Source organism: Salvelinus fontinalis, chromosome 28 (genome assembly GCF_029448725.1).
Source record: "Salvelinus fontinalis isolate EN_2023a chromosome 28, ASM2944872v1, whole genome shotgun sequence".
NCBI classification, from domain to species: Eukaryota; Metazoa; Chordata; class Actinopteri; order Salmoniformes; family Salmonidae; genus Salvelinus; species Salvelinus fontinalis.
The window spans coordinates 34902748-34927025 of record NC_074692.1 but is presented as its reverse complement, the minus strand read 5'-3'; the positions used below and the strand labels follow the sequence as shown (position 1 = coordinate 34927025).

General features: G+C 44.2%; 2 protein-coding genes across 3 annotated transcripts in view; one reads left to right on the top strand and one right to left on the bottom strand.

Annotated features, from left to right (window-relative positions):
- The first annotated feature begins 76 nt into the window (after window positions 1-76).
- LOC129826634 (histone H2A.V) lies at window positions 77-6456 on the top strand. 2 transcript variants are annotated; one of them, XM_055887572.1, is made up of 5 exons: window positions 77-191; window positions 1405-1482; window positions 1686-1799; window positions 5736-5865; window positions 6070-6456. In XM_055887572.1, the coding sequence occupies exons 1-5, from the start codon at window positions 189-191 to the stop codon at window positions 6129-6131; spliced, it is 387 nt and encodes a 128-aa protein (XP_055743547.1). In that variant the 5' UTR covers window positions 77-188; the 3' UTR covers window positions 6132-6456. The 2 variants fall into 2 exon arrangements, with proteins under 2 accessions (XP_055743547.1, XP_055743546.1); XM_055887571.1 differs by lacking the exons at window positions 77-191; window positions 1405-1482 and having other exon boundaries at window positions 1587-1799.
- Window positions 6457-13329: 6873 nt separating this feature from the next.
- Window positions 13330-24278, bottom strand: part of hs3st1l2 (heparan sulfate (glucosamine) 3-O-sulfotransferase 1-like 2) — a 47178-nt gene continuing 36229 nt past the window's right edge. The window contains exons 2-5 of the mRNA XM_055887568.1: window positions 16929-17366; window positions 16412-16676; window positions 16060-16234; window positions 13330-15950 (exon numbers count right to left, since the gene is read on the bottom strand). Coding sequence (XP_055743543.1) covers window positions 15722-15950; window positions 16060-16234; window positions 16412-16676; window positions 16929-17156 — 897 coding nt within the window. The 5' untranslated portion in view covers window positions 17157-17366 and the 3' untranslated portion in view covers window positions 13330-15721. The remainder of the gene's footprint in view (window positions 15951-16059; window positions 16235-16411; window positions 16677-16928; window positions 17367-24278) is intronic.

Sequence of the window (24278 nt, the reverse complement as noted above, 5' to 3'; positions counted from 1 at the left end):
AGCAGCGTTGTGATTGGGCAGAAAAAAGATTCAAAGAAACAACACGAATTTCCATTGGTCAATGTCCACTCGCGAGGAGTCCCGGGCATAGCTTTTACGAGCCTGAAGGGCTTTATTGTTTCTCTTCGTCTTCAACAGAAATTGTTTCCGAGCTCCTCAGTTCCACAACCAAATAACAATACGCTGAAATGGTAACGTTATGTGGTTATTCTTTGTAGTGATCCTTTTAATAACGACTGCTTTGTATATCATTTGTTGTAATTGCATTACCGGCTACTGCTGCTTCAAATTACCTAAAAATAAATGCCAAGCTAGCGTTAGCCAGCTACAGTAAGCTAACAAGTTTGCATTACTAACCGATATTTACTTAGAGATATTCAGGTTACTTTTTAACATGTGAAACTTTTAGCTTTATTTGTTTGGTAATTGCTGGTATTGTTAACTCATGTTAGAAATATATCTTACTTTGGCTATTTTTGCGTTCATATTATTTGGTTGAACGGCTATTAGGCTACCAACGTTAGCTAATTTAGCTAGCTAGATACCCTAACGTTAGCTAGCTGACAATTTGTTTTCAAGTACGGTCGGGTTGTCCCGCGGCTGCTGTTATCTACCAAATCAAATGTTAATATTGCCATCTGTCGGAAGTTGTCTCGCTACTAATTCTTTCTTTTAGGTTTGATCAATTTCAGGAAGTGGCAAATGCATTGGGTTTATCAATCCCTCGACATGACTACTTTATTACAATAGTGTGAATGTTGGTAAAAATGTGTGTTAGCCACGCACCTAGTTACCACCTCAACTGTGCTAAAGCATGCTTCAGTGCCTTTTCATAGCAACGTTTTGATTCCAGCTGCTGGTTAGTAACTGGCGGGAAACCGTATGCCGACAAGAACAGGGTGATTCAGCTGGAATGCTAGCTAACAATCCTCATAAATAGCTATTTTAATATGGACCTGTTAATCAATCTGAAGTGTTGTCTTTATTTTGAGTGACAGCCATTGGTGCGTTATGACCCAAAATTGTCAACACGTTTCTGTACAATAATAAAATATTACTTTTATTTATGGAGCACATTTATTATAGGGGATGCATTTCAATGTAATCCACAATTAAAATAAAGGTGAGAGAAACATTAAGTTTCCTATTTGATAGATTCAATTAGTAAAATAAGTACCTGAGACTAGCAAAACATCGTGTGTATGAGAGCACTTGCGTTTTACTGTAACTGCTAGCAAGTGTTGGTTTGTGACCAGCGCGGTATTTCAGGAGTTTTAGCAGGTGTTATTTAAAGACATTTTGGGAAACAGTGCTCGCATGCAAATTACATTATTTCTGTTTTACTCAAGTCCCATTTTACTTATTCTTTTTATAATATTCTGTGTTTTGCTCCCTATATTCCAGGCTGGCGGTAAGGCAGGAAAAGACAGTGGTAAGGCCAAGGCGAAAGCTGTGTCACGCTCCCAGAGAGCTGGACTGCAGGTAAAATTGAATACCTCTACAGAGATCCTGATGCAGTTCACCTTGCATGCCATTCATTATTTTCAAAGCAAGAGTAGCAACGCTTTCTGTGTGTTTCCAGCATTTACAGTAAAGTTTCAATGTTCATGTGTACTCCATTTGCTAGAATCCATTCATCCCCTCCCCATTGTCGCCTAACCTCACATCTGTTTTGTTCCTGCCAGTTCCCAGTGGGGCGTATCCACAGGCACTTAAAGACCCGTACTACCAGCCACGGGCGTGTAGGAGCCACAGCGGCTGTATATAGTGCTGCCATCCTTGAGTATCTCACCGCTGAGGTGAGACATAAACAAGTTCCGAATTGTCATTGGTTTGAATGGTATCAGGGATAAAACAATATATATTTGTAAAAAAATCTTGTTTTCTTTTGAATTTAGCAACATGACTTGGTACACATGCAGTGCCTTTGGAAAGTATTCAGACCCCTTGACTGTTTCCCCATTTTGTTATTTTTTTTGCCTTATTCTAAAATTGCCCCCCCCCAACTTAAAAAAAAGTTTACGTTTCTGCAAATGTATATTTAAAAAAAAAAATAGGTGAAATATCACATTTATGTAAGTATTCAGACCCTTTACTCAGTATTTTGTTGAAGCAGCTTTGGCAGCAATTACAGCATTGAGTCTAATTAGGTATGATGCTACAAGCTTGGCACACCAGTATTTGGGGGAGTTTCTCTCATTTTACTCTGCAGATCCTCTCAAGCTCTGTCAGGTTGGATGGGGAGCATTGCTGCACAGCTATTTTCATGTCTCTAGAGATGTTCGATCAGGTTCAAGATTGGCTCTGGCTGGGCCACTCAAGGACATTCAGCGACTTGTCCCAAAGCCACTCCTGCGTTGTCTTGGCTGTATGCTTGCTAAGGGTCATTGTCCTGTTGGAAGGTGAACCTTCGCCCTAGCCGTAGGTCCTGAGCGCTCTGGAGCAGGTTTTCATCAAGGATCTTTCTGTACTTTGCTCCGTTCATCTTTCCCTCAACCCTGACTCACCGCTGAGGCCACCGCAGAAGCCAGTCCCTGCTTCTGCGTAACATCCCCGCAGCATGATGCTGCCACCACCACGCTTCACTGTAGGGATGGTGCAAGGTTTCCTCCAGATGTGACACTTGGCATTCAGGCCAAAGAGTTCAATCTTGGTTTCATCAGACCAGAGAATCTTGTTTCTCATGGTCTGAGAGCCTTTAGGTGCCTTTTGGCAAACTCCAAGCGGGCTGTTGTGACTTTTAATGAGGGCTCCTGAGTGGCGCAGCAGTCTTTAAGGCACTGCATCTCGGTGCTAGAGGCGTCACTAAAGACTGGTTCGATTCCAGGCTGTATCACAAACGGCCTACCCCGGCCCCTGCGCACAATTTGCTCGTAATTGTAAATAAGATTTTGTTCTTAACTGACTTACCTAGTTAAATAAATATACTTGGTGAGTTTGGTCTGGCCACTCTACCATAAAGGCCTAATTGGTGGAGTGCTGCAGAGATGGTTGTCCTTCTGGAAGTTTCTCCCATCTCCGCAGAGGAGCTCTGTCAGTGACCATCGGGTTCTTGGTCACCTCCCTGGCCCTTTCCCCCCGATTGTTCAGTTTGGACATATGGCCAGCTCTAGACCCTTAGTGGTTCCAAACTTTTTCCATTAAAAAAAAATGGATGCCACTGTTCTTGGGGACCTTCAATGCTTCACATTTTTTGGTACCCTTCCCCAGGTCTGTGCTTAGACACAATCTTGTCTCGGAGCTCTACGGACAATTCCTTTGACCCCATGGCTTGGTTCTTGCTCTGACATGCACTGTCAACTGTGGGATCTTTTTAAATAGATGTGTGCCTTTCCAAATCGTTTCCAATTAATTTACTACAGGTGGACTCTAATCAAGTTGTAGAAACATCTCAAGGATGATCAATGGAAGCAGGATGCACCTGAGCTCAATTTTGAGTTTCATAAAGGGGCTGAATACTTATGTAAATAAGGAATTTCTGTTTATTTTAATACATTTGCTGAAATTCCGAAACCTGTTCGCTTTGTCATTATGGGGTTTTGTCATTATGGGGTTTTGTGTGTATATTGCTGAGTTTGTATTTAATCCATTTTAGAATAAGGCTAACAATGTGTTTAGTCAAGGGGTCTGAATAGTTTCTGAAGGTGTATGTATGTATGTATGTATGTATGTATGTATGTATGTATATATATATATCTACTCATTCAAGGGTTTTTATAAAAATGTTGCTATTTTCTACATTGTAGAATAATAGTGAAGACAAACAATGAAATCATTTAGTAAACCCCACCCCCCAAAAAAGCTAGTTGTACACTCTTGGCATTAGCTCAACCAGCTTCATGAGGAATGCTTTTCCAACAGTCTTGGAACTGAATTGGGTTGAGGTCGGGTGATTGTGGAGGCCAGGTCATCAGATACAGTACTCCATCACTCTCCTTGGTCAAATAGCCCTTATACCACCACCTCAATGCTTCATGGTGGAAACCACACAATCTGTGAGTCCATTAACCTACTCTGATTCTCACAAAGATACGGCGGTTGGAACCAAAAATCACTTTCGGACTCATCAGACCAAAGGACAGATTACCACTGGTCTAATGTCCATTGCGTGCGTTTCTTGGACCAAGGAAGTCTCTTATTATTGGTGGAAGCTGTCATTTCTCTTTGCTTATTTGGGCTGTTTTTGCCATAATATGGACTTGGTCTTTTACCAAATAGCCCTATCTTCTGTATACCCCGCTACCTTGTCACAACACAACTGATTGGCTCAAATGCATTAATTTGTGAAATTTCTTTCCCTCTTAACTTTCAACAAGGCACACCTGTTCATTGAAATGCCTTCCAGGTGACTACCCCATGAAGCTGGTCGATAGAATGCTAAGTGTGTGCAAAGCTGTCATCGGGGCAAAGGGTGGCTACTTTGAAGAATATAAAATATATTTTGAGTTTAACTCTATTTTTAAATTTTTGGTTACTATGTGATTCCATATGTTATATTTCATAGTTCTGATGTAGAACATACCTACTCATTCAAGGGTTTCTTTATTTTTAGTATCTGAACTTTTGACTGCTACTGTTTGGACACCCCTTCAAATTTCTGGATTTGGCTATGGCTGACGGTGTATAAAATCAAGCACACAGCCATGCGATCTCCATAGACAAACATTGGCAGTAGAATGGTCTTACAGAAGAGCTCAGTGACTTTCAATGTGGCACGGTCATAGGATGCCACCTTAGCAACAAGTCAGTTCAAATTTCTGCCCTGCTAGAGCTGCCCCGGACAACTAAGTGTTGTTGTGAAGTGGAAACGTCTAGGAGAAAAAACTGCTCAGCCACGAAGTGGTAGGCCACAATTCACTGAACAGGACCACCAAGTGCTGAAGCGCGTAGCACGTAAAAATCATCTGTCCTCTGTATCACTCACCAGAGTTCCTAATTGCCTTGAAGCAATGTCGGCATAACTGGTGTAAAGCCCGCCGGCATTGGACTCTGGGGCAGTAGAAACACGCTCTCCGGAGTGCTGAATCACGCTTCTCCGACGGGACAACTCGGGGATTGGTGGAGGAATAATGATCTGGGTCTTTTTCTTTCTTCTGGTTCGTGCTTGACCTCTTAGTTCCTGTGGAGGCAAATCTGAACACTACAGCATACAATTACATTCTAGACGATTCTGTGCTTCCAACTTTGGCAACAGTTTGTGGAGGGCCTATTCCTGTTTCAGCATTACAATGCCCCTGTGTACAAAGCGAGGTCTGTGCTGAAATGTTTTGTTGAGATCGGTGTGGAAGAACTTGACTGGCCTGCACAGAGCCCTGACCTCAACCCCATCTAACACATTTCGGAGGAATTGGAACACCGACTGCCAGCCAGGCCTAACATCAGTGCCTGACCTCACTAATGCTCTTGTGGCTGAATGGGAGCAAGTCCCCACAGCAATGTTCATCATCTAGTGGAAAGCCTTCCCAGAAGAGTGGAGGCTGTTATAGCAACAAAGGGGGGACCAATTCCATATTAATGACCAAGATTTTGGAATGAGATGTTCGATGAGCAGGTGTCATGCAGTGTATTTGGAGTACTTTGTAGGTAGAGAACATTGAACAAAACAAAGCTGTCAATAATACAATTTTGACAAATGTAGATTATAGCTCTAGATTTCAGTTGATCACAGATACATGTTTTTGTTTCGAGTGGAGTTATATACATTATCGTATCATGATTGGCTGACTTGTTTCCAGGTACTAGAGTTGGCGGGTAACGCCTCTAAAGATCTGAAGGTGAAGCGTATCACTCCCCGCCACTTGCAGCTCGCTATCCGTGGAGACGAGGAGTTGGACTCCCTCATCAAGGCCACCATAGCTGGAGGCGGTGGGTTCAGAAAGAACACTGTTATTAAATTACTTGCATGCGCGAGCCCCAACACAACTCATGCATATTTGCCTGTATTTATTTTAATTTGTATTTATTTGAATCAACACTTGATGTACATGCATGAACAACATCCCTTCTCCATTTATCTTTAACATACTCTCACTTGTGTTCCTATCTAACCACTGGTGCTTCTGTTTCCAGGTGTGATCCCCCACATCCACAAGTCCCTTATCGGGAAGAAGGGCCAGCAGAAGACTGCATAGAGTAGACAGACGCCATTTTGTTGATCGGAACTGTGGAGGCGTGTGTTCGGACTGGACTCTGTTCGACGACGTGTGTTCGGACTCTAACCTGACCAACAGGACTTCACATTGATCCTTTTTATATTACTATTAGCTAACGATGAGTGATTGGTAGTTTTTTCCGTTAGTGTAATATTTCCCATAATTAGAGAAGGATAAAATATGTATGTTATTTTTGGACGGGGGAAATCATACTTTTTTCAGTTGACTTGTTTGATTGGCAGGGCTTCAAATGTTTTGTACTGAAAAATGGAATTGTTAAAACCCATTTTTTTATAAAAACAAAGCTGTCGTTTGTGGTTATTAACAAATTTTCATCGTTACTTTCCGTCTGTACCATATTGGTTTATAAGAGAAAATATTTGTCATGCACAGTGCCTTTGAAGTATTCAACCTCTTGACTTACTCCACTTTATCAGCCTGATTTCAGAATGGTTTAAATATTTCTCAACATGCAAATACCTCATAGCTACAAAATGAAAACATGTCATTTTAAGTTTTAGCAACACTGAAAATGAAATGGATCTCATTTACTGAAATCAATACTTTACTGAAATTAATACTTTACTTGAAATCAATACTTTGCAGAAGCGACTTTGGTAGTTATTACAGCATTCAGTCGTCGGGAATGTCTGTCAAATTTGCACATCTGGACCCCCCCCCCCCAACGCTCTTAAATTATACTGACCAGAAATATGTACAACATGTAAAGTGTTGGTACCATGTTTCATGAGCTGAAATAAAAAAATCCCAGAAATGTCCAATTTTCACACAGCTTATTATTCTCACCTTTTCTGTGCACATTTGTTATCATCTCAAGTGAGCGTTTCTCCTTCGCCAAAAATAATCCAGTCACACGACGTGTGTGGCATATCAAGAAGCTGGTTAAACAGCGTGATCATTACACTGGTGCACCTTGTGCTGGGGACAAAAGGCCACTTTAAAGTGTGCCATTTTGTCACAATGCCACAGATCTCAAGTTGAGAGGGAGCGTGCAATTGGCATGCTGACTGCAGGAATGTCCACCAGAGCTGTTGGCGGAGAATTGAATTGAATTTTTTCTACCATAAGCTGCCTCCGATGTCGTTTAAAAGAATTTGTCAGTACGTCCAACCGGCCGCAGACCACATGTAACCACACCAGCCCAGGATATCCACATGCGGGATCGCCTGAGGAGTATTTCTGTAAAGTCCGTCATTCTGATTGGCTGAGTCTGGCTGCCAAGTTGGTAGACCTATGCCATCCCAGGTACAGCCATGGCTGCACCCCTGCCCAGTCGGGATATCCATAGATTAAGGCCTAATTATTTTTTTTCAATTGACCGATTTCCTTATTTTAATTGTAATTCAGTAAAATCTTATAAATTTGTTGCATGTTGCGTTTATATTTTTGTTCAGTATAGACTGCTGTTCACCGCTGCTCCCAAAACGTCCAAGTCTTTCCTCAGATTTGAAATGGGATTCAAGTCTGGGCTTTGGTTGGGCCACTCGAGGACTTTCACATACTTGTTCTAAAACCGTTCCAACGTTGCTTTGGCTGTATGCTTGGGGTTATTGTCCTATTAGAACATTGATCTTCGCCCCAGTCTAAGGTAGTCTGCACTGGAGCAGGTTCTCATCAAGGATTTGGCTCCATTCATTGTTCCCTCTGTCTTTACCAGACTCTCTGCCTCTGAAAAGCATCCCCATGGCATAATGCTGCCGCTACCAGGCTTCAGGGTAGGTATGGTGTTTAGATGGGTGATGAGCGGTGCTTTGTTTTCTTCAGACAGCACTTTGCATTCAGGCCAAAGAGTAACAAAAATATGTCATCAGATCATCAAATCTTTTGCCTTATGATCTGTCTTGCATTTGGCTTTTCGCTAACTATAGGCGTGCAGTCATCCTTTTTTCTCAGGAGTGGCCACTCCCATAAAGCCCAGATTGGTGAAGTGCTGTAGAGACTGTTTTTCTGGAAGGTTTTTCCACTTCAGCCAAGGAACTCTGTAGTCATTGGGTTCTTGGTCACCTGCCCTTAGCCGGTTGCTCAGTTTGGTCGGACAGTCAGCTCTAGGCAGATTCTAAGGCAGTTCCATATTATTTCCATTTCACAATGATTGAGACCGCTGTGTTTTTGGAAACTTCATAGTATAGTTTCTGCTCTGACATGCACTTTTTCATTAGTATCATGGCATTCACACATTTTGTTTGTGCGTGCCGCCACCTACCTACTGTGCGGTAGTGTCTGGTCAAACATGTTACATTTTTCAAATATAAAAATAAAAAAGGATCGGGGAAAAGGAATAAACTGCACCACCAACTATCCCTCCACCTGAATACCACTATTACATGCCACCAACTAACCTTGCACCTATATACCACTATTACATACCACCAACTAACCTTACACCTATATACCACTATTACATACCACCAAATAACCCTCCACCTGTATATACCACTATTACATACCACCAGCTAACCCTCCACCTGTATATACCACTATTACATACCACCAACTAACCCTCCACCTCTATATACCACTATTACATACCACCAACTAACCTTACACCTATATACCACTATTACATACCACCAAATAACCCTCCACCTGTATATACCACTATTACATACCACCAACTAACCCTCCACCTGTATATACCACTATTTCATAAAAATGTAAATCACGATTCTACTTCTTTGACCCTAACTGATCCTACACCAGGCCAACGGTGACCTGGGAGGACGTGACTCTTTAAACACACCTTGTAACTCTTCTGCAGTAAGACGTCTTACACCCATGTACTCTGCAGCTGCCACCATAACATCTATTTTCTGTGATTTACGATCCATTTCTGTGATACAGTTGATTGCCATGGCAATGAATGCTAAGAAGCAAATCTTACTGAAGTACAAATGTATATCACTCTGTATTGGCCTAGGCCTACTACTGCTCATCATCCTCTACTCTCTTCACCGCCTGGTATGGCAACTGCTCAGCATCTGACTGTAAGGCGCTACAGAGGGTAGTGGGTACAGCTCTGTACATCACCAGGGTCAAGCTTCCTGGCATTCAGGACCTCTATACCAGGCGGTGTCAGAGGAAGTCCCAAAAAATTGTCAGACTCCAGTCACCCAAGTAATAGATTGTTCTCTTTGCTACCACACGGAAAGCGGTACCGGAGCGCCAAGTCTAGGACCAAAAGGCTCCTTCACAGCTTCTACCCCCAAGCCATAAGACTGCTGAACAATTAATCAAATGGCCACCCAAACTATTTGCATTGACCCCCCCCCCTCTGCTGCTGCTACTCGCTGTTTATTATCTATGCATAGTCACTTTACAAATGACCTCGCCTAACCTGTACCCCCGCACATTGACTTGGTACTGGTACCCCCTGTACATAGCCTTGTTATTGTTATGTGATTTTCTTCTGTGACTTAATTTAAAAAAAAATGTTTTACTTCAGTTTATTTAGTAAATGTAACGATCGTCTACTTCGTCCTCCTCCTCAGACGAGGAGAGGCGAGAAGGATCAGAGGACCAATGCGCAGTTCATGTTTGTCAGGGCCACGTTCATGTTTGTCAGGGCCACGTTCATGTTTGTTAGGCCCACGTTCAGTAGCCAAACATTGTTAGAAACACAGTTAAAGATTCCATGAATAGAGCTGACTTGATTTCATATTTCTACATGTCTGAGAGGCAAGTTTGTTCTTCATAACATATTTCTATCTGAACGTTGCAAAATGTTGCATCCTGCACCCTGGTGTTGGTGTATTGAAACGGTTGGTGTTCTGAGGGACTTTTACCTCTTTAATAGCACACTGTTTTGAGCACAAAAGGGTGATCATATAGAGCAGTGCTGAGGCTGTCTGCTGTTGGAGGGAACATTAAAGTACATCTTCACATCCTGCCCTCCTGACCTAACTACTGCCTCTTTATGGACACTCCTCTACCTATTTATTTGGACAGTGAAACTAAATCTTGTTTTTGGTGTTCTCCAGCATGTTGGATTTGAGATCAAATGTTTTATGCGAGGCGAATGTACAGAAGCTCACCTTTTATTTGAGGGTCTTATATCTGTTTTAGTGTTTAGAATTTAATGCACTATCTAGTCACCCCGTTTGAAGATGTCGTAAGTATTTGGACAAATTCACTTATAGTGCACTACATTACATGGAGTCGAAAGTTTAGTATTTGGTCCGATATTTATAGCACACAGGGACTACATCAAGCTTGCGGCTCTGTTTGTTTTGGTTGTGTTTTGGTTGTGTTTTGGATGATGTTTTGCGCAATAGAAATGGATGTTACATAATGTGTTGTGCCATTTTGGAGTCACTTTTATTGTAAATATGAATAGAAGATGTTTCTGAACACTTCTCCATTACTGTGGATGCTACCATGGTTACGGATAACCATGAATTAATTGTGAATAATGATGAGTGAGCAAGTTACAGATGCACAAATATAAAGCTCCCAAAACATTCTAACCTCTCACCATTGTGGGGGTATGATCTTTGTTCCCTCTTTAACTTTCTCACTCATCATTATTCACGAGTCATTCATGTTTATCCTTTCTCATGGTAACATCCACATTAATGTAGAAGTGTTCAGAAACATCTTCTGTTCTTATTTACAATAAAACTGACTCCAAAACGGCACAATACATGATTTAACACTCAGTTCCTATTGTGCAAAACATAATCTGAAAAACAACCAAAATAAACAGCAAATGCATCCAACAAGTTTGTAGAGTCACAAGCTTGATGTAGTCATTGTGTGATAGAAATATGCGACCAACTACTGCATTTTTGACTACTTTAATACACTATAAGTGAATTTGTCCAAATAATGATGAAAAAAATATATATTCAAATGGGAGGACTAGATACATAAAGTTCTTTAATTTCTAAACGGTAAAACAGATATGTATGAAAATACCCTGAAATAAAAGGTGACATTATGTACTGTCACCTCATATTAAATATTTGATCGTAAATCCAAAATGCTGGTGTATGGAGACAAATATACAAACTTTATCTCCACTGTCCAAATAAATACTTTGGGGAGTGTATTTGTAGTACTGAGAAAAGTGTGGAAACATTAAATGAAGCTATGCATTTTATAATTTGCAAATGAAACTGGTCCACCTAATAGACCAAAAGGGACCTCAGGGGTTTTCTGTGAAGATCCTTCAGGGAGATGACAATTAAAGCCAGTATTGTAATGTAACAGCAGGGGGCGCTATTTACATACATAATGCTGGGGGGTTGTGTCAGTGCTCTGCGGGACTTAAAAAATGCGATATGGATGTCATCTCTCTCTCTCTCTCTCTCTCTCTCTCTCTCTCTCTCTCTCTCTCTCTCTCCAAACACACACACACACACACACACACACACACACACACACACACACACACACACACACACACACACACACACACACACACACACACACACACACACACACACACACACACACACACACACACACCTCCTCTCAATTTTTTGTTGTTGTCACATGGGACAAGTGCCCTTCTCACTTTTATGAGTCTGACCCAGAGATGAACCTGCTCCTGATGACAATCTAAAGGTTTATCTACAGGTTTATCTACAGGTTTATCTACAGGTTTATCTACAGGTTTATCTAAAGGTTTATCTACAGGTTTATCTACAGGTTTATCTACAGGTTTATCTAAAGGTTTATCTACAGGTTTATCTACAGGTTTATCTAAAGGTTTATCTACAGGTTTATCTACAGGTTTATCTAAAGGTTTATCTACAGGTTTATCTACAGGTTTATCTACAGGTTTATCTACAGGTTTATCTAAAGGTTTATCTACAGGTTTATCTACAGGTTTATCTAAAGGTTTATCTACAGGTTTATCTACAGGTTTATCTACAGGTTTATCTAAAGGTTTATCTAAAGGTTTATCTAAAGGTTTATCTAAAGGTTTATCTACAGGTTTATCTAAAGGTTTATCTAAAGGTTTATCTACAGGTTTATCTACAGGTTTATCTACAGGTGTATCTACAGGTTTATCTACAGGTTTATCTACAGGTTTATCTACAGGTTTATCTAAAGGTTTATCTAAAGGTTTATCTAAAGGTTTATCTACAGGTTTATCTACAGGTTTATCTACAGGTTTATCTACAGGTTTATCCAGTGTTACACCAGAGACAACTATCAAAGCACTAGCACTCCTCTGATGTGCAGTAGGACAGTTCAGATGACTTGAACATTGACTACACTGTCATTAGCAATAATAATCATAGAGAATGTGCTTTGACTACGATCACACGTATAGGGTGCGTTGTATCATATGAGCCTATATGATAATGTATACTGAGCAAAAATATTAACGCAACATGCAACAATTTCAAAGATTTTACTGAGTTACAGTTCATATAAGGAAATCAGTCAATTGAAATCAATTCATTAGGCCCTAATCTGTGGATTTCACATTCCTGGACATGGGCGCAGTCATGGGTGGGCCTGGGAGGGCATAGGCCCATCCACTGGGGAGCCAGCCCAGTCAATCAGAATACGTTTTTCCCTTCACAATGGATTTATTACAGAAATACTCCTAGGTTTAATCAGCTGTCCAGGTCGCTGGTCTCAGATATTCCGGCAGATGAGGAAGCCGGATGTGGAGGTCCTGGGCTGGCGTGGTTACATGTGGTCTGCGGTTGTGAGGCTGGTTGGACATACTGCCAAATTCTCTAAAACAACGTTGGAGGCGGCTTATAGTAGAGAAAATAACATTCAGTTCTCTGGCAACAGCTCTGGCCATCTATTGTCCCCAGCACAAGGTGCACCTGTGTAATGATCGTGCTGTTTAATCAGCTTCTTGATATGTCACACCTGTTAGGTGGATGGATTATTTTAACGTGTGAGGCTTGAGTGTTTGAAGTATTACCACTTTATAAAGAGTCTTACTTTACCTTTGTTCTGCACTGCTCGTGTAGCAGCTAAAAAACTTCCCTGATGGAGCACACACACACACACACACACACACACACACACACACACACACACACACACACACAAACACACACACACACACACACACACACACACACACACACACACACACACACACACACACACACACACACACACACACACACACACACACACACACACACACACACACACACACACACACACACACACACCTAGCTAAGTGGAGATAATTGTTTATTGAGGGAGCCTATTCTATTAAATATTGTTCAATACATACAATACATTACAGCTCAAAGTTCTTGAAATCGAAATTTAAAATTCAAAATCGAAATTCAACAATCCCCCCCCCCAAAAAAAATTCTATTGAACATTTGAAAGTCAAATAGGAAAGTAACACTAGTAACACAATAACACTAGAAGCAAACATAATTATCTAGATGAGGACATTATTTTGCATACTTTGTACAATGGTAAACAGTTGAGTGAAAATGGTAAGCAGTCTGAAACGTCAGACAGTTTGAAATAGCTTCATATTGCTACAGTAGTTCCACATATACTGTATAGACTGACCTTTTATGCATTTATGCGTCAGTTCATAGTGCAAAGAGTGGCATCAGTTCCTAGTAGCCCCAATCTCATTTCAAAACATTCTTCTGTACACTCATACATTTATTCTAACAGAGTCCATTCTAGAACTCATCTGTTTCTTTTAAAAACTTCTTCAGGATTGGTGGGTCCCCTGCGGGATAGGTTGAGCTAACATAGGCTAATGCGATTAGCATGAGGTTGTAAGAAACAAGAACATTTCCCAGGACATAGACATATCTGATATTGGCAGAAAGCTTAAATTCTTGTTAGTCTAACTGCACTGTCCAATTTACAGTAGCTATTACAGTGAAAGAATACCATGCTATTGTTTGAGGAGAGTGCACAATTTTGAACATGAAAAGTTATTAATAAACAAATTAGGCACATTTGGGAAGTCTTGATACAACATTTTGAACAGAAATGCAATGGTTCATTGGATCAGTCGGAAACTTTGCACATACACTGCTGCCATCTAGTGGCCAAAATGTAAATTGCACCTGGGCTGGAATAATACATTATGGCCTTTCTCTTGCATTTCAAAGATGGTGGTACCAAAAAAAAATACCAAAAAAGCTATTTTTTTTTCTTTGTATTATCTTTTACCAGATCTAATGTGTTATATTCTCCTACATTCTTTCACATTTCCACAAACTTCAAAGTGTTTCCATTCAAATGTTACCAAGAATATGCATATCCTTGCTTCAGGGCCTGAGCTACAGGCAGTTAGACTTGGGTATGTCATTTTCGATGAAAATTGAAAAAAAGGGGACGACCCTTAAGAGGTTTTAACAGTGTCTGTTGTAGAACTATTCTGTTTCTTCTAACAGTGTCTGTTGTAGAACTCATCTGTTTCTTCTAACAGTGTCTGTTGTAGAACTCATCTGTTTCTTCTAACAGTGTCTGTTGTAGAACTCATCTGTTTCTTCTAACAGTGTCTGTTCTAGAACTCATCTGTTTCTTCTAACAGTGTCTGTTCTAGAACTAATCTGTTTCTTCTAACAGTGTCTGTTGTAGAACTAATCTGTTTCTTCTAACAGTGTCTGTTCTAGAACTCATCTGTTTCTTCTAACAGTGTCTGTTCTAGAACTCATCTGTTTCTTCTAACAGTGTCTGTTGTAGAACTCATCTGTTTCTTCTAACAGGGTCTGTTGTAGAACTTATGTTAATGAACGTCAAAAGTACGAAGCAGGAGCTACAGATATTGTATTTCAAGAGTTATATATGTGTCCTGATTGTTCATGATACAGGTTATTGTAGTTCCTTTCTGACACTTGATTTGATGGCAGTTTGTGCATCAGACAGTGTTCAGCCCTGGAAGCAAAGGCTCACGTGACAGGCACCAGGAGGAGTGATGATCAGGCAGTATTAGGACCACCAGGTATACAGTATCACAGAACGGGCACTTCAGTTCATGTTCTCCAGCAGGTCGTAGCATAAACATTGAATCACTAGAATGGTCTCGCATTCAAGTCATGGTTCTAATCTGTGATGGGTGGAGCAGCCATATTGAATATACACATCATGTAATTCTGTGTGTCCCTCATTGAGGGCTTGTCATCTTATACAGTCTTTGCTTGGGATGCTGCTTACTCCCAGGGTTTCAGCCTGGCTTGGAAAAGCTCATTGACAGTACATTTAAAACATAGAGATCTCTAAAGTCCTATGTGTGCAGCAGTAGTCCTCACATCTCTCATCTACCCTAAACTGATTCATCCACCCATTCACCCATCAATAAACACATCCAACCAATCATTTTTAGTCATATAGCAGATACTCCTATCCACAGTTGTGAGTGCATACATTCTCTTCCCATACCAGACCCCAGTGGGACTTGAACCCACAATCTTGGAATTGTAAGCATCATGCTCTACCAACTGAGCCTCACAGGACCATCAATCAACAAAGCAAGCCGACAGAATTATCACACTGGTAATAAGGTAACATTTTGGACAAATATTGTTATTACGGGCCAATATCTCCAATGTCCCCTCTCTATCTCTCTGTGCTCTGTCCCAATCAGTTCAACACCAGCTGAAGGAGCGCCCCACCATCTCAAAGAACAGCCTGTTGGGTTCTCTGAAGTATCCACACAGCTTCCTGAAGGCCTGTGAGCTGAGAGGAGCGTGGGGCCTCCCCTTGGACTCATCCAGACACTTGTCATGTCCCCCGGCAGAGAGGAGGCAGTAGAACCCCTTAGTGGTGTTAAAGTAGAAGTTGGAGGGAGCAATGCGCGGGGGAAGGTCCAGGAATCTATAGATTAAATGGATAGATTAGAAAACGGTAATCACCTCAATTAGTTCATTAATTTGGCTGCATGACCTCTCTCTCTCTGTCTCTCTCTCATTAGGTTTTGTGTTACCTCTCGGCCCTGCGGAGCTCCGGGAAGGGGTGTCTGATGAGGGCCTCTCCATCCACCACATGGACCTGCTCCCTGGGGAACACATCCAGCCAGCGGGCCAGGTGCTGGTGATACAGGCTCCTCTGCAGAGCCTTGTAGGCCGGGTCGATGTGGCCCTGCCGGAGCAGCAACTCCTCTACAATAAAATACAATAGAATACAGTAGAAAATAATATTATAATACTGTATTAATAATAGAATAGGATACTTTATTGTTCATTTGTTTGATGTGGCTCACAAATATAGCTAGTTCAGTCCCCGCATTGTCATCACCCGGCCCAGAACTTGAACCTTTCGGTAACTTGGCTATCTACCTAGAGGCTGGTAGGGCTTGTGGCGGGTCACACGGTTATGAAGGACCTGGGTATAGTCGGAGACGAGGCGCTCGGCGGGGTCGCGGACTATCAGCAGTAGTCGTACAGCAGGATTCATCTCCCAGACCCGCACTGGGACCTGGGGACAGGCAAAGTATCCAGGGGTCTTCTCCACCGTCAGCTGTCCAGGCAGGGTGAAGGGCATCTGGGCACGGTACCACGCCAGACCCCGCCGGAAGTGCTCTTCCACGTTGAAGTAGTGCACCTTAATAAAAAGTTTTTTGTTTGTTGTTTAATGTCTTATACAATTGTTATTGTATTTATTTAGTCTTTTACTGTGTATTTTCATTGTACACACAAATGTAAAGTATCTGTTCTAGGATTTATCTTGTTCTTTCATTCTGTTATGCTTCATAACTCTTTTAATTTTATTAGAGCTTTGATGATAGTCTAAATTGTGAAAGTGCTTTACAAACAAAGTTATGATGACGTAGATGATGCTTCTGTTTGTCATTACCTCAGCTTTGGCAACCTCTACGTCCGGATGGAGGTTGAGCATCTCTAGAAGGGCCCTGGTCCCACCTTTACGCACGCCAATGATGATGGCTCCAGGTAGGCCCTGCTGGGTGGCATTACGAGAGCGAGAGGAGGAAGAGCCGGCTGCTCGGAGCCCCCGTAGACAGACACATAGCTGGGTCTGTAGTAGGAGGAGAACCAGCAGAGCTAGGGGAACAGTCCACAGCATGGTGGACTGGGGGGCGTGATGGTGGGTGGGACAAGGAGGGCAAGGGGTGCGCACGCACACACACACACACACACACACGCACACGCACACGCACACGCACACACACACACGGTATAGGAGGATACACACACAGGGGGCTTGGGGGCTGGGAGGAGGACGGGGGCTCCTTGATAACACAGGTTCAGGATCTAGGAGTCTTCAGTGTAGAGCCTGTAAATAAATAAATAAATAATGTGTTATTTTCAAAAGATTGGCATATACTAGTGTCGCCTCACCGTGGTGTGTTTTAAAACTGCATGAAGGCTGGAGCTGCTGTGTCAAACTGAGTTTCTCCTCTGAGGATCCATAATGTTTCTTCTGTTTTTCAATTAATGAAAAAATTGGCGCAATGTCAAGGTGAAAGTTCACGTTTTACCCACATGGCAGTCATAGACACTGAAATACACTGATATGGGCTAACATTAGAAAATAAACAATTTCACACAATTTAGAAGAGAAGTGTTACGTTCCTGACCTGTTTTCTGTTGTTTTGTATGTGTGTGATGGTCAGGGCGTGAGTTTTGGGTGGGTAGTCTATGTTTTCTGTTTCTATGTTGGTTTTGGGTTGCCTGGTATGGCTCTTAATTAGAGGCAGGTGTTTTGTGTTTTCCTCTAATTGAGAGTCATATTAAGGTAGGGTGTTCTCACTGTTTGTTTGTGGGTGATTGTCTTCCGTGTCAGTGTATGTGCGCACCATACGGGACTGTTTCATTGTCGTTAGGTATTTGTAGTCTGTTCCTGTTCGTGCGTTCTTCACGTTGTATGTAAGTTCGTGTCCATGTCTGTTTACTTCGTTTTGTTGTTTTGTAAAGTATCAAGTGTTCTTCGTGTGTTTAGTTTCGTCTTGTTTATTAAAATTCATTATGTATTCACAACCCGCTGCATTTTGGTCTTTCGATCCTTCTCTCCTCTCCTCGTTTGAGGAGGAGGATTACGACACCCGTTACAAGAAGACTCACAGGGTCCTTTTTAATAGGAGGTATGGGGGGGGTCCTGTATCTCTCAGTCCCGGTGGAACAGAGAGGAGGTGTGTGCTGCCTGTCACTTGTCCTCCACAGGCAGATAACCAGTCACGTAAAGGGTGACTTATAGAGAGCGAATGCAAAAGTCCAAGCACCGTGTTGACATGGTGTCTACGGTGTTGTTTAAAGTCCAGGCACCGTGTTGACATGGTGTCTACGGTGTTGTTTAAAGTCCAGGCACCGTGTTGACATGGTGTCTACGGTGTTGTTTAAAGTCCAGGCACCGTGTTGACATGGTGTCTACGGTGTTGTTTAAAGTCCAGGCACCGTGTTGACATGGTGTCTACGGTGTTGTTTAAAGTCCAGGCACCGTGTTGACATGGTGTCTACGGTGTTGTTTAAAGTCCAGGCACCGTGTTGACATGGTGTCTACGGTGTTGTTTAAAGTCCAGGCACCGTGTTGACATGGTGTCTACGGTGTTGTTTAAAGTCCAGGCACCGTGTTGACATGGTGTCTACGGTGTTGTTTAAAGTCCAGGCACCGTGTTGACATGGTGTCTACGGTGTTGTTTAAAGTCCAGGCACCGTGTTGACATGGTGTCTACGGTGTTGTTTAAAGTCCAGGCACCGTGTTGACATGGTGTCTACAGTGTTGTTTAAAGTCCAGGCACCGTGTTGACATGGTGTCTACAGTGTTGTTTAAAGTCCAGGCACCGTGTTGACATGGTGTCTACGGTGTTGTTTAAAGTCCAGGCACCGTGTTGACATGGTGTCTACGGTGTTGTTTAAAGCCTGTGTTCATCAGGCCTTAACATCGTCACTGCACAGCAGTGTTCTAACATGGTCCTTCCTCTGACATTGTTGTGTTTGTTTCTGTTGCTGTTGTTCTGTCTGGGCCGGCTTGATGTCTTATTAATGACCTTCTTGTGTGTGTGTTTGTGTTCAGCGTGCGTGTGTGTGTTTGTGTTCCCCATGTGTGTGTGTTTGTGTTCAGCGTGTGTGTGTTTGTGTTCACCGTGTGTGTGTGTGTTTGTGTTCACCGTGTGTGTGTGTGTTTGTGTTCAGCGTGTGTGTGTTTGTTTTCACCGTGTGTGTGTGTTTTTGTTCCCCGTGTGTGTGTGTTTGTGTTCAGCGTGTGTGTGTTTGTGTTCACCGTGTGTGTGTGTGTTTGTGTTCACCGTGTGTGTGTATGTTTTTGTTCCCCGTGTGTGTGTTTGTGTTCACCGTGTGTTTTCACCGTGTGTGTGTGTTTGTGTTCACCGTGTGTGTGTGTTTTTGTTCCCCGTGTGTGTGTTTGTGTTCACCGTGTGTTTTCACCGTGTGTGTGTGTTTGTGTTCACCGTGTGTGTGTGTGTTTGTGTTCCCCGTGTGTGTGTTTGTGTTCACCGTGTGTTTTCACCGTGTGTGTGTGTTTGTGTTCACCGTGTGTGTGTGTGTTTTTGTTCCCCGTGTGTGTGTTTGTGTTCACCGTGTGTTTTCACCGTGTGTGTGTGTTTGTGTTCACCGTGTGTGTGTGTGTTTTTGTTCCCCGTGTGTGTGTTTGTGTTCACCGTGTGTTTTCACCGTGTGTGTGTGTTTGTGTTCACCGTGTGTGTGTGTGTTTGTGTTCACCGTGTGTGTGTTTGTGTTCACCGTGTGTTTTCACCGTGTGTGTGTGTTTGTGTTCAGCGTGTGTGTGTTTGTGTTCAGCGTGTGTGTTCAGCGTGTGTGTGTGTGTGTGTTTGTATTCCTGGAGAGGAACCTTCTCAGTGTTCTGTTCCTCTGTTCCTCAATAATTACACCTTAGGGGAACGTTGTCGCTCCCCCTAACCTCTCTCCCAGACCTCCTGAGAGTTCCTCTCCCTGCCCGGACCTCCTGAGAGTCCCTCTCCCTGCCCGGACCTCCTGAGAGTCCCTCTCCCTGCCCGGACCTCCCGAGAGGTCCTCTCCCTGCCCGGACCTCCTGAGAGTCCCTCTCCCTGCCCGGACCTCCTGAGAGTCCCTCTCCCTGCCCGGACCTCCTGAGAGTCCCTCTCCCTGCCCGGACCTCCTGAGAGTCCCTCTCCCTGCCCGGACCTCCCGAGAGTCCCTCTCCCTGCCCGGACCTCCCGAGAGTTCCTCTCCCTGCCCGGACCTCCCGAGAGTTCCTCTCCCTGCCCGGACCTCCCGAGAGTTCCTCTCCCTGCTCGGACCTCCTGAGAGTTCCTCTCCCTGCCCGGACTTCCCGAGAGTTCCTCTCCCTGCCCGGACCTCCCGAGAGGTCCTCTCCCTGCCCGGACCTCCTGAGAGTCCCTCTCCCTGCCCGGACCTCCTGAGAGGTCCTCTCCCTGCCCGGACCTCCCGAGAGGTCCTCTCCCTGCCCGGACCTCCAGAGAGTCCCTCTCCCTGCCCGGACCTTCTGAGAGTCCCTCTCCCTGCCCGGACCTCCTGAGAGTCCCTCTCCCTGCCCGGACCTCCTGAGAGTCCCTCTCCCTGCCCGGACCTCCTGAGAGGTCCTCTCCCTGCCCGGACCTCCCGAGAGTTCCTCTCCCTGCCCGGACCTCCCGAGAGTTCCTCTCCCTGCCCGGACCTCCCGAGAGTTCCTCTCCCTGCCCGGACCTCCCGAGAGTTCCTCTCCCTACCCGGACCTTCTGAGAGTCCCTCTCCCTGCCCGGACCTCCTGAGAGTTCCTCTCCCTGCCCGGACCTCCTGAGAGTTCCTCTCCCTGCCCGGACCTCCTGAGAGGCCCTCTCCCTGCCCGGACCTCCCGAGAGGTCCTTTCCCCGGCCGGTGCCTCTTTGCGTCTCTCTTCATCATCACCATTAAGTTCATCATCAAGTCACCTATCAAGGCTGAAGGGTTTGTGCTGATGTTTCTACTAGTTACTCTGAAAGTGGTGGCAATTACTTTGTAACTCCACCTTTTGCATTAGCACAACACTGACGGAGACGGCTAATGAAACAATTCAGAAGTATAGTGGTATTAGTACGCACATCCAATTACTCTCAAATACAAGGTATACAAAGTGTGAAGCCTCTCTCTCTCTCTCTCTCTCTCTCTCTCTCTCTCTCTCTCTCTCTCTCTCTCTCTCTCTCTCTCTCTCTCTCTCTCTCTCTCTCTCTCTCTCTCTCTCTCTCTCTCTCTCTCTCTCTCTCTCTCTCTCTCTCTCTCTCTCTCTCGGCTAGTTTATGTTCTTGATGTACAAGCACATGGTATGTGTCTGTTCCCTGTCTGTTCCCTTGTGCCGAGCCTTCAAAATATGTATTTGATGAGCGCATGTATTTCTGGCTGGGGGTATGGAGGATTATCCTACACATGGAGGGGTGGATGCTGAGTGTTCTCAGCGGGAGTGTGTGTGTAACACAGTAGAGAGATTGGCCCCCGTAGAGGGTTGGCATGGTGAAAGCTGGTGGAATGCCAGCCTTGCTATAGATAAACTCGCTCTCTTTCTCTGTTTCTTTCTCGCTGTTTTTTTTCTCTCTATTTGTTACTCTGTATTCTTCTCTTTGTCAGTCCGTTTGTTTCTCTGTTGCTCTGTTCTCTCTCTCTCTCTCTCTCTCTCTCTTTCTCTCCCTCGCCCTCTCTCTCCCTCGCCCTCTATCTCTATCTCTCTCTCTCTTTCTCTCCCTCTCTCTCTCTCTCCCTCTCTTTCTCTCTCTCCATTTCTCTCTTTTTCACTATTGATTTGACTCATCCCTTCAGACAACAATCACAACATACTTAAACCATATTACAAAATATGCAATATATGTGTAGATTGCATCTCTAAATGACAAAGACAATCTTATGATACTTTCTCATATTCACATTCCATGTGTGGCTAGACTGAAACTATCCAAGGGGGTCTACAATCAAATTAGGTTAGGACATTTTAAAGAGACAAGTCTGTCAAAACAAAGACAGAAAATGGTCAACCATATTCACATTTAGGATCTGGAGTTTCTTTTAACCGTGTAACCTGACCTGAAAAGTTTATCCAAGCCAAGTCACATGGTCAGGAACAACTCCTGCTACAGACAAGTGGCACTTTCTGTGAAAGAACGTCTGGAAAATGGGTCTATATGACAACAATGACAGATTGGTTAGAGCCTTGGAGTAAGACTAATGATGCTTCATTGAGCCCATGCAGCAGCTGAACGTGTTGCCTCCTTGAGCCCATGCAGCAGATTAATATGATGCTTCATTGAGCCCAAGCAGCAGCTGAATATGATGCCTCCTTGAGCCCATGCAGCAGCTGAATGTGATGCCTCCTTGAGCCCATGCAGCAGATGAATATGTTGCCTCATTGAGCCCAAGCAGCAGCTGAATGTGTTGAATTCCTTGAGCCCATGCAGCAGCTGAATGTGTTGCTTCCTTGAGCCCATGCAGCAGCTGAATGTGATGCCTCCTTGAGCCCATGCAGCAGCTGAATGTGTTGACTCCTTGAGCCCATGCAGCAGCTGAATATGATGCCTCCTTGAGCCCAGGCAGCAGCTGAATGTGTTGCCTCCTTGAGCCCATGCAGTAGCTGAATATGATGCCTCCTTGAGCCCATGCAACAGCTGAATATGATGCCTCCTTGAGCCCATGCAGCAGCTGAATATGATGCTTCCTTGAGCCCATGCAGCAGCTGAATATGTTGCCTCCTTGAGCCCATGCAGCAGCTGAATATGATGCCTCCTTTAGCCCATGCAGCAGCTGAATGTGTTGACTCCTTGAGCCCATGCAGCAGCTGAATATGATGCCTCCTTGAGCCCATGCAGCAGCTGAACGTGTTGCCTCCTTGAGCCCATGCAGCAGATTAATATGATGCTTCATTGAGCCCAAGCAGCAGCTGAATATGATGCCTCCTTGAGCCCATGCAGCAGCTGAATGTGATGCCTCCTTGAGCCCATGCAGCAGCTGAACGTGTTGACTCCTTGAGCCCATGCAGCAGCTGAATATGATGCCTCCTTGAGCCCATGCAGCAGCTGAATGTGTTGCCTCCTTGAGCCCATGCAGCAGCTGAATATGATGCCTCCTTGAGCCCATGCAACAGCTGAATATGATGCCTCCTTGAGCCCATGCAGCAGCTGAATATGATGCTTCCTTGAGCCCATGCAGCAGCTGAATATGTTGCCTCCTTGAGCCCATGCAGCAGGTGAATATGATGCCTTCTTTAGCCCATGCAGCAGCTGAATGTGTTGACTCCTTGAGCCCATGCAGCAGCTGAATATGATGCCTCCTTGAGCCCATGCAGCAGCTGAATTTGATGCCTCCTTGAGCCCATGCAGCAGCTGAATGTGTTGCCTCCTTGAGCCCATGCAGCAGCTGAATATGATGCCTCCTTGAGCCCATGCAGCAGCTGAATATGATGCCTCCTTGAGCCCATGCAGCAGCTGAATATGACGCTTCCTTGAGCCCATGCAGCAGCTGAATATGTTGCCTCCTTGAGCCCATGCAGCAGCTGAATGTGATGCCTCCTTGATCCCATGCAGCAGCTGAATATGATGCCTCCTTGAGCCCAAGCAGCAGCTGAATATGATGCCTCCTTGAGCCCATGCAGCAGCTGAATGTGATGCCTCCTTGAGCCCATGCAGCAGATGAATATTTTGCCTCCTTGAGCCCAAGCAGCAGCTGAATGTGTTGCTTCCTTGAGCCCATGCAGCAGCTGAATGTGTTGCTTCCTTGAGCCCATGCAGCAGCTGAATGTGATGCCTCCTTGAGCCCATGCAGCAGCTGAATGTGTTGCCTCCTTGAGCCCATGCAGCAGCTGAATATGATGCCTCCCTGAGCCCATGCAGCAGCTGAATATGATGCTTCCTTGAGCCCATGCAGCAGCTGAATATGTTGCCTCCTTGAGCCCATGCAGTACCTGAATGTGTTGCCTACTTGAGCCCATGTAGCAGCTGAATATGATGCCTCCTTGAGCCCATGCAGCAGCTGAATATGATGCCTCCTTGAGCCCATGCAGCAGCTGAATATGATGCTTCCTTGAGCCCATGCAGCAGCTGAATATGTTGCCTCCTTGAGCCCATGCAGCAGCTGAATGTGTTACCTCCTTGATCCCATGCAGCAGCTGAATGTGTTGCTTCCTTGATCCCACGCAGCAGCTGAATGTGTTGCCTCCTTGAGCCCATGCAGCAGCTGAATATGAAGCCTCCTTGAGCCCATGCAGCAGCTGAATATGATGCCTCCTTGAGCC

Coding starts and splice junctions, on each gene's coding strand:
- LOC129826634 (XM_055887571.1), top strand. CDS start 1,602: ATGTTCATGTGTACTCCATTTGCTAGAATCCATTCATCCCCTCCCCAT. Junction 1,800..5,735: donor TTGAGTATCTCACCGCTGAG/GTGAGACATAAA, acceptor ACTTGTTTCCAG/GTACTAGAGTTGGCGGGTAA. Junction 5,866..6,069: donor GGCCACCATAGCTGGAGGCG/GTGGGTTCAGAA, acceptor TTCTGTTTCCAG/GTGTGATCCCCCACATCCAC.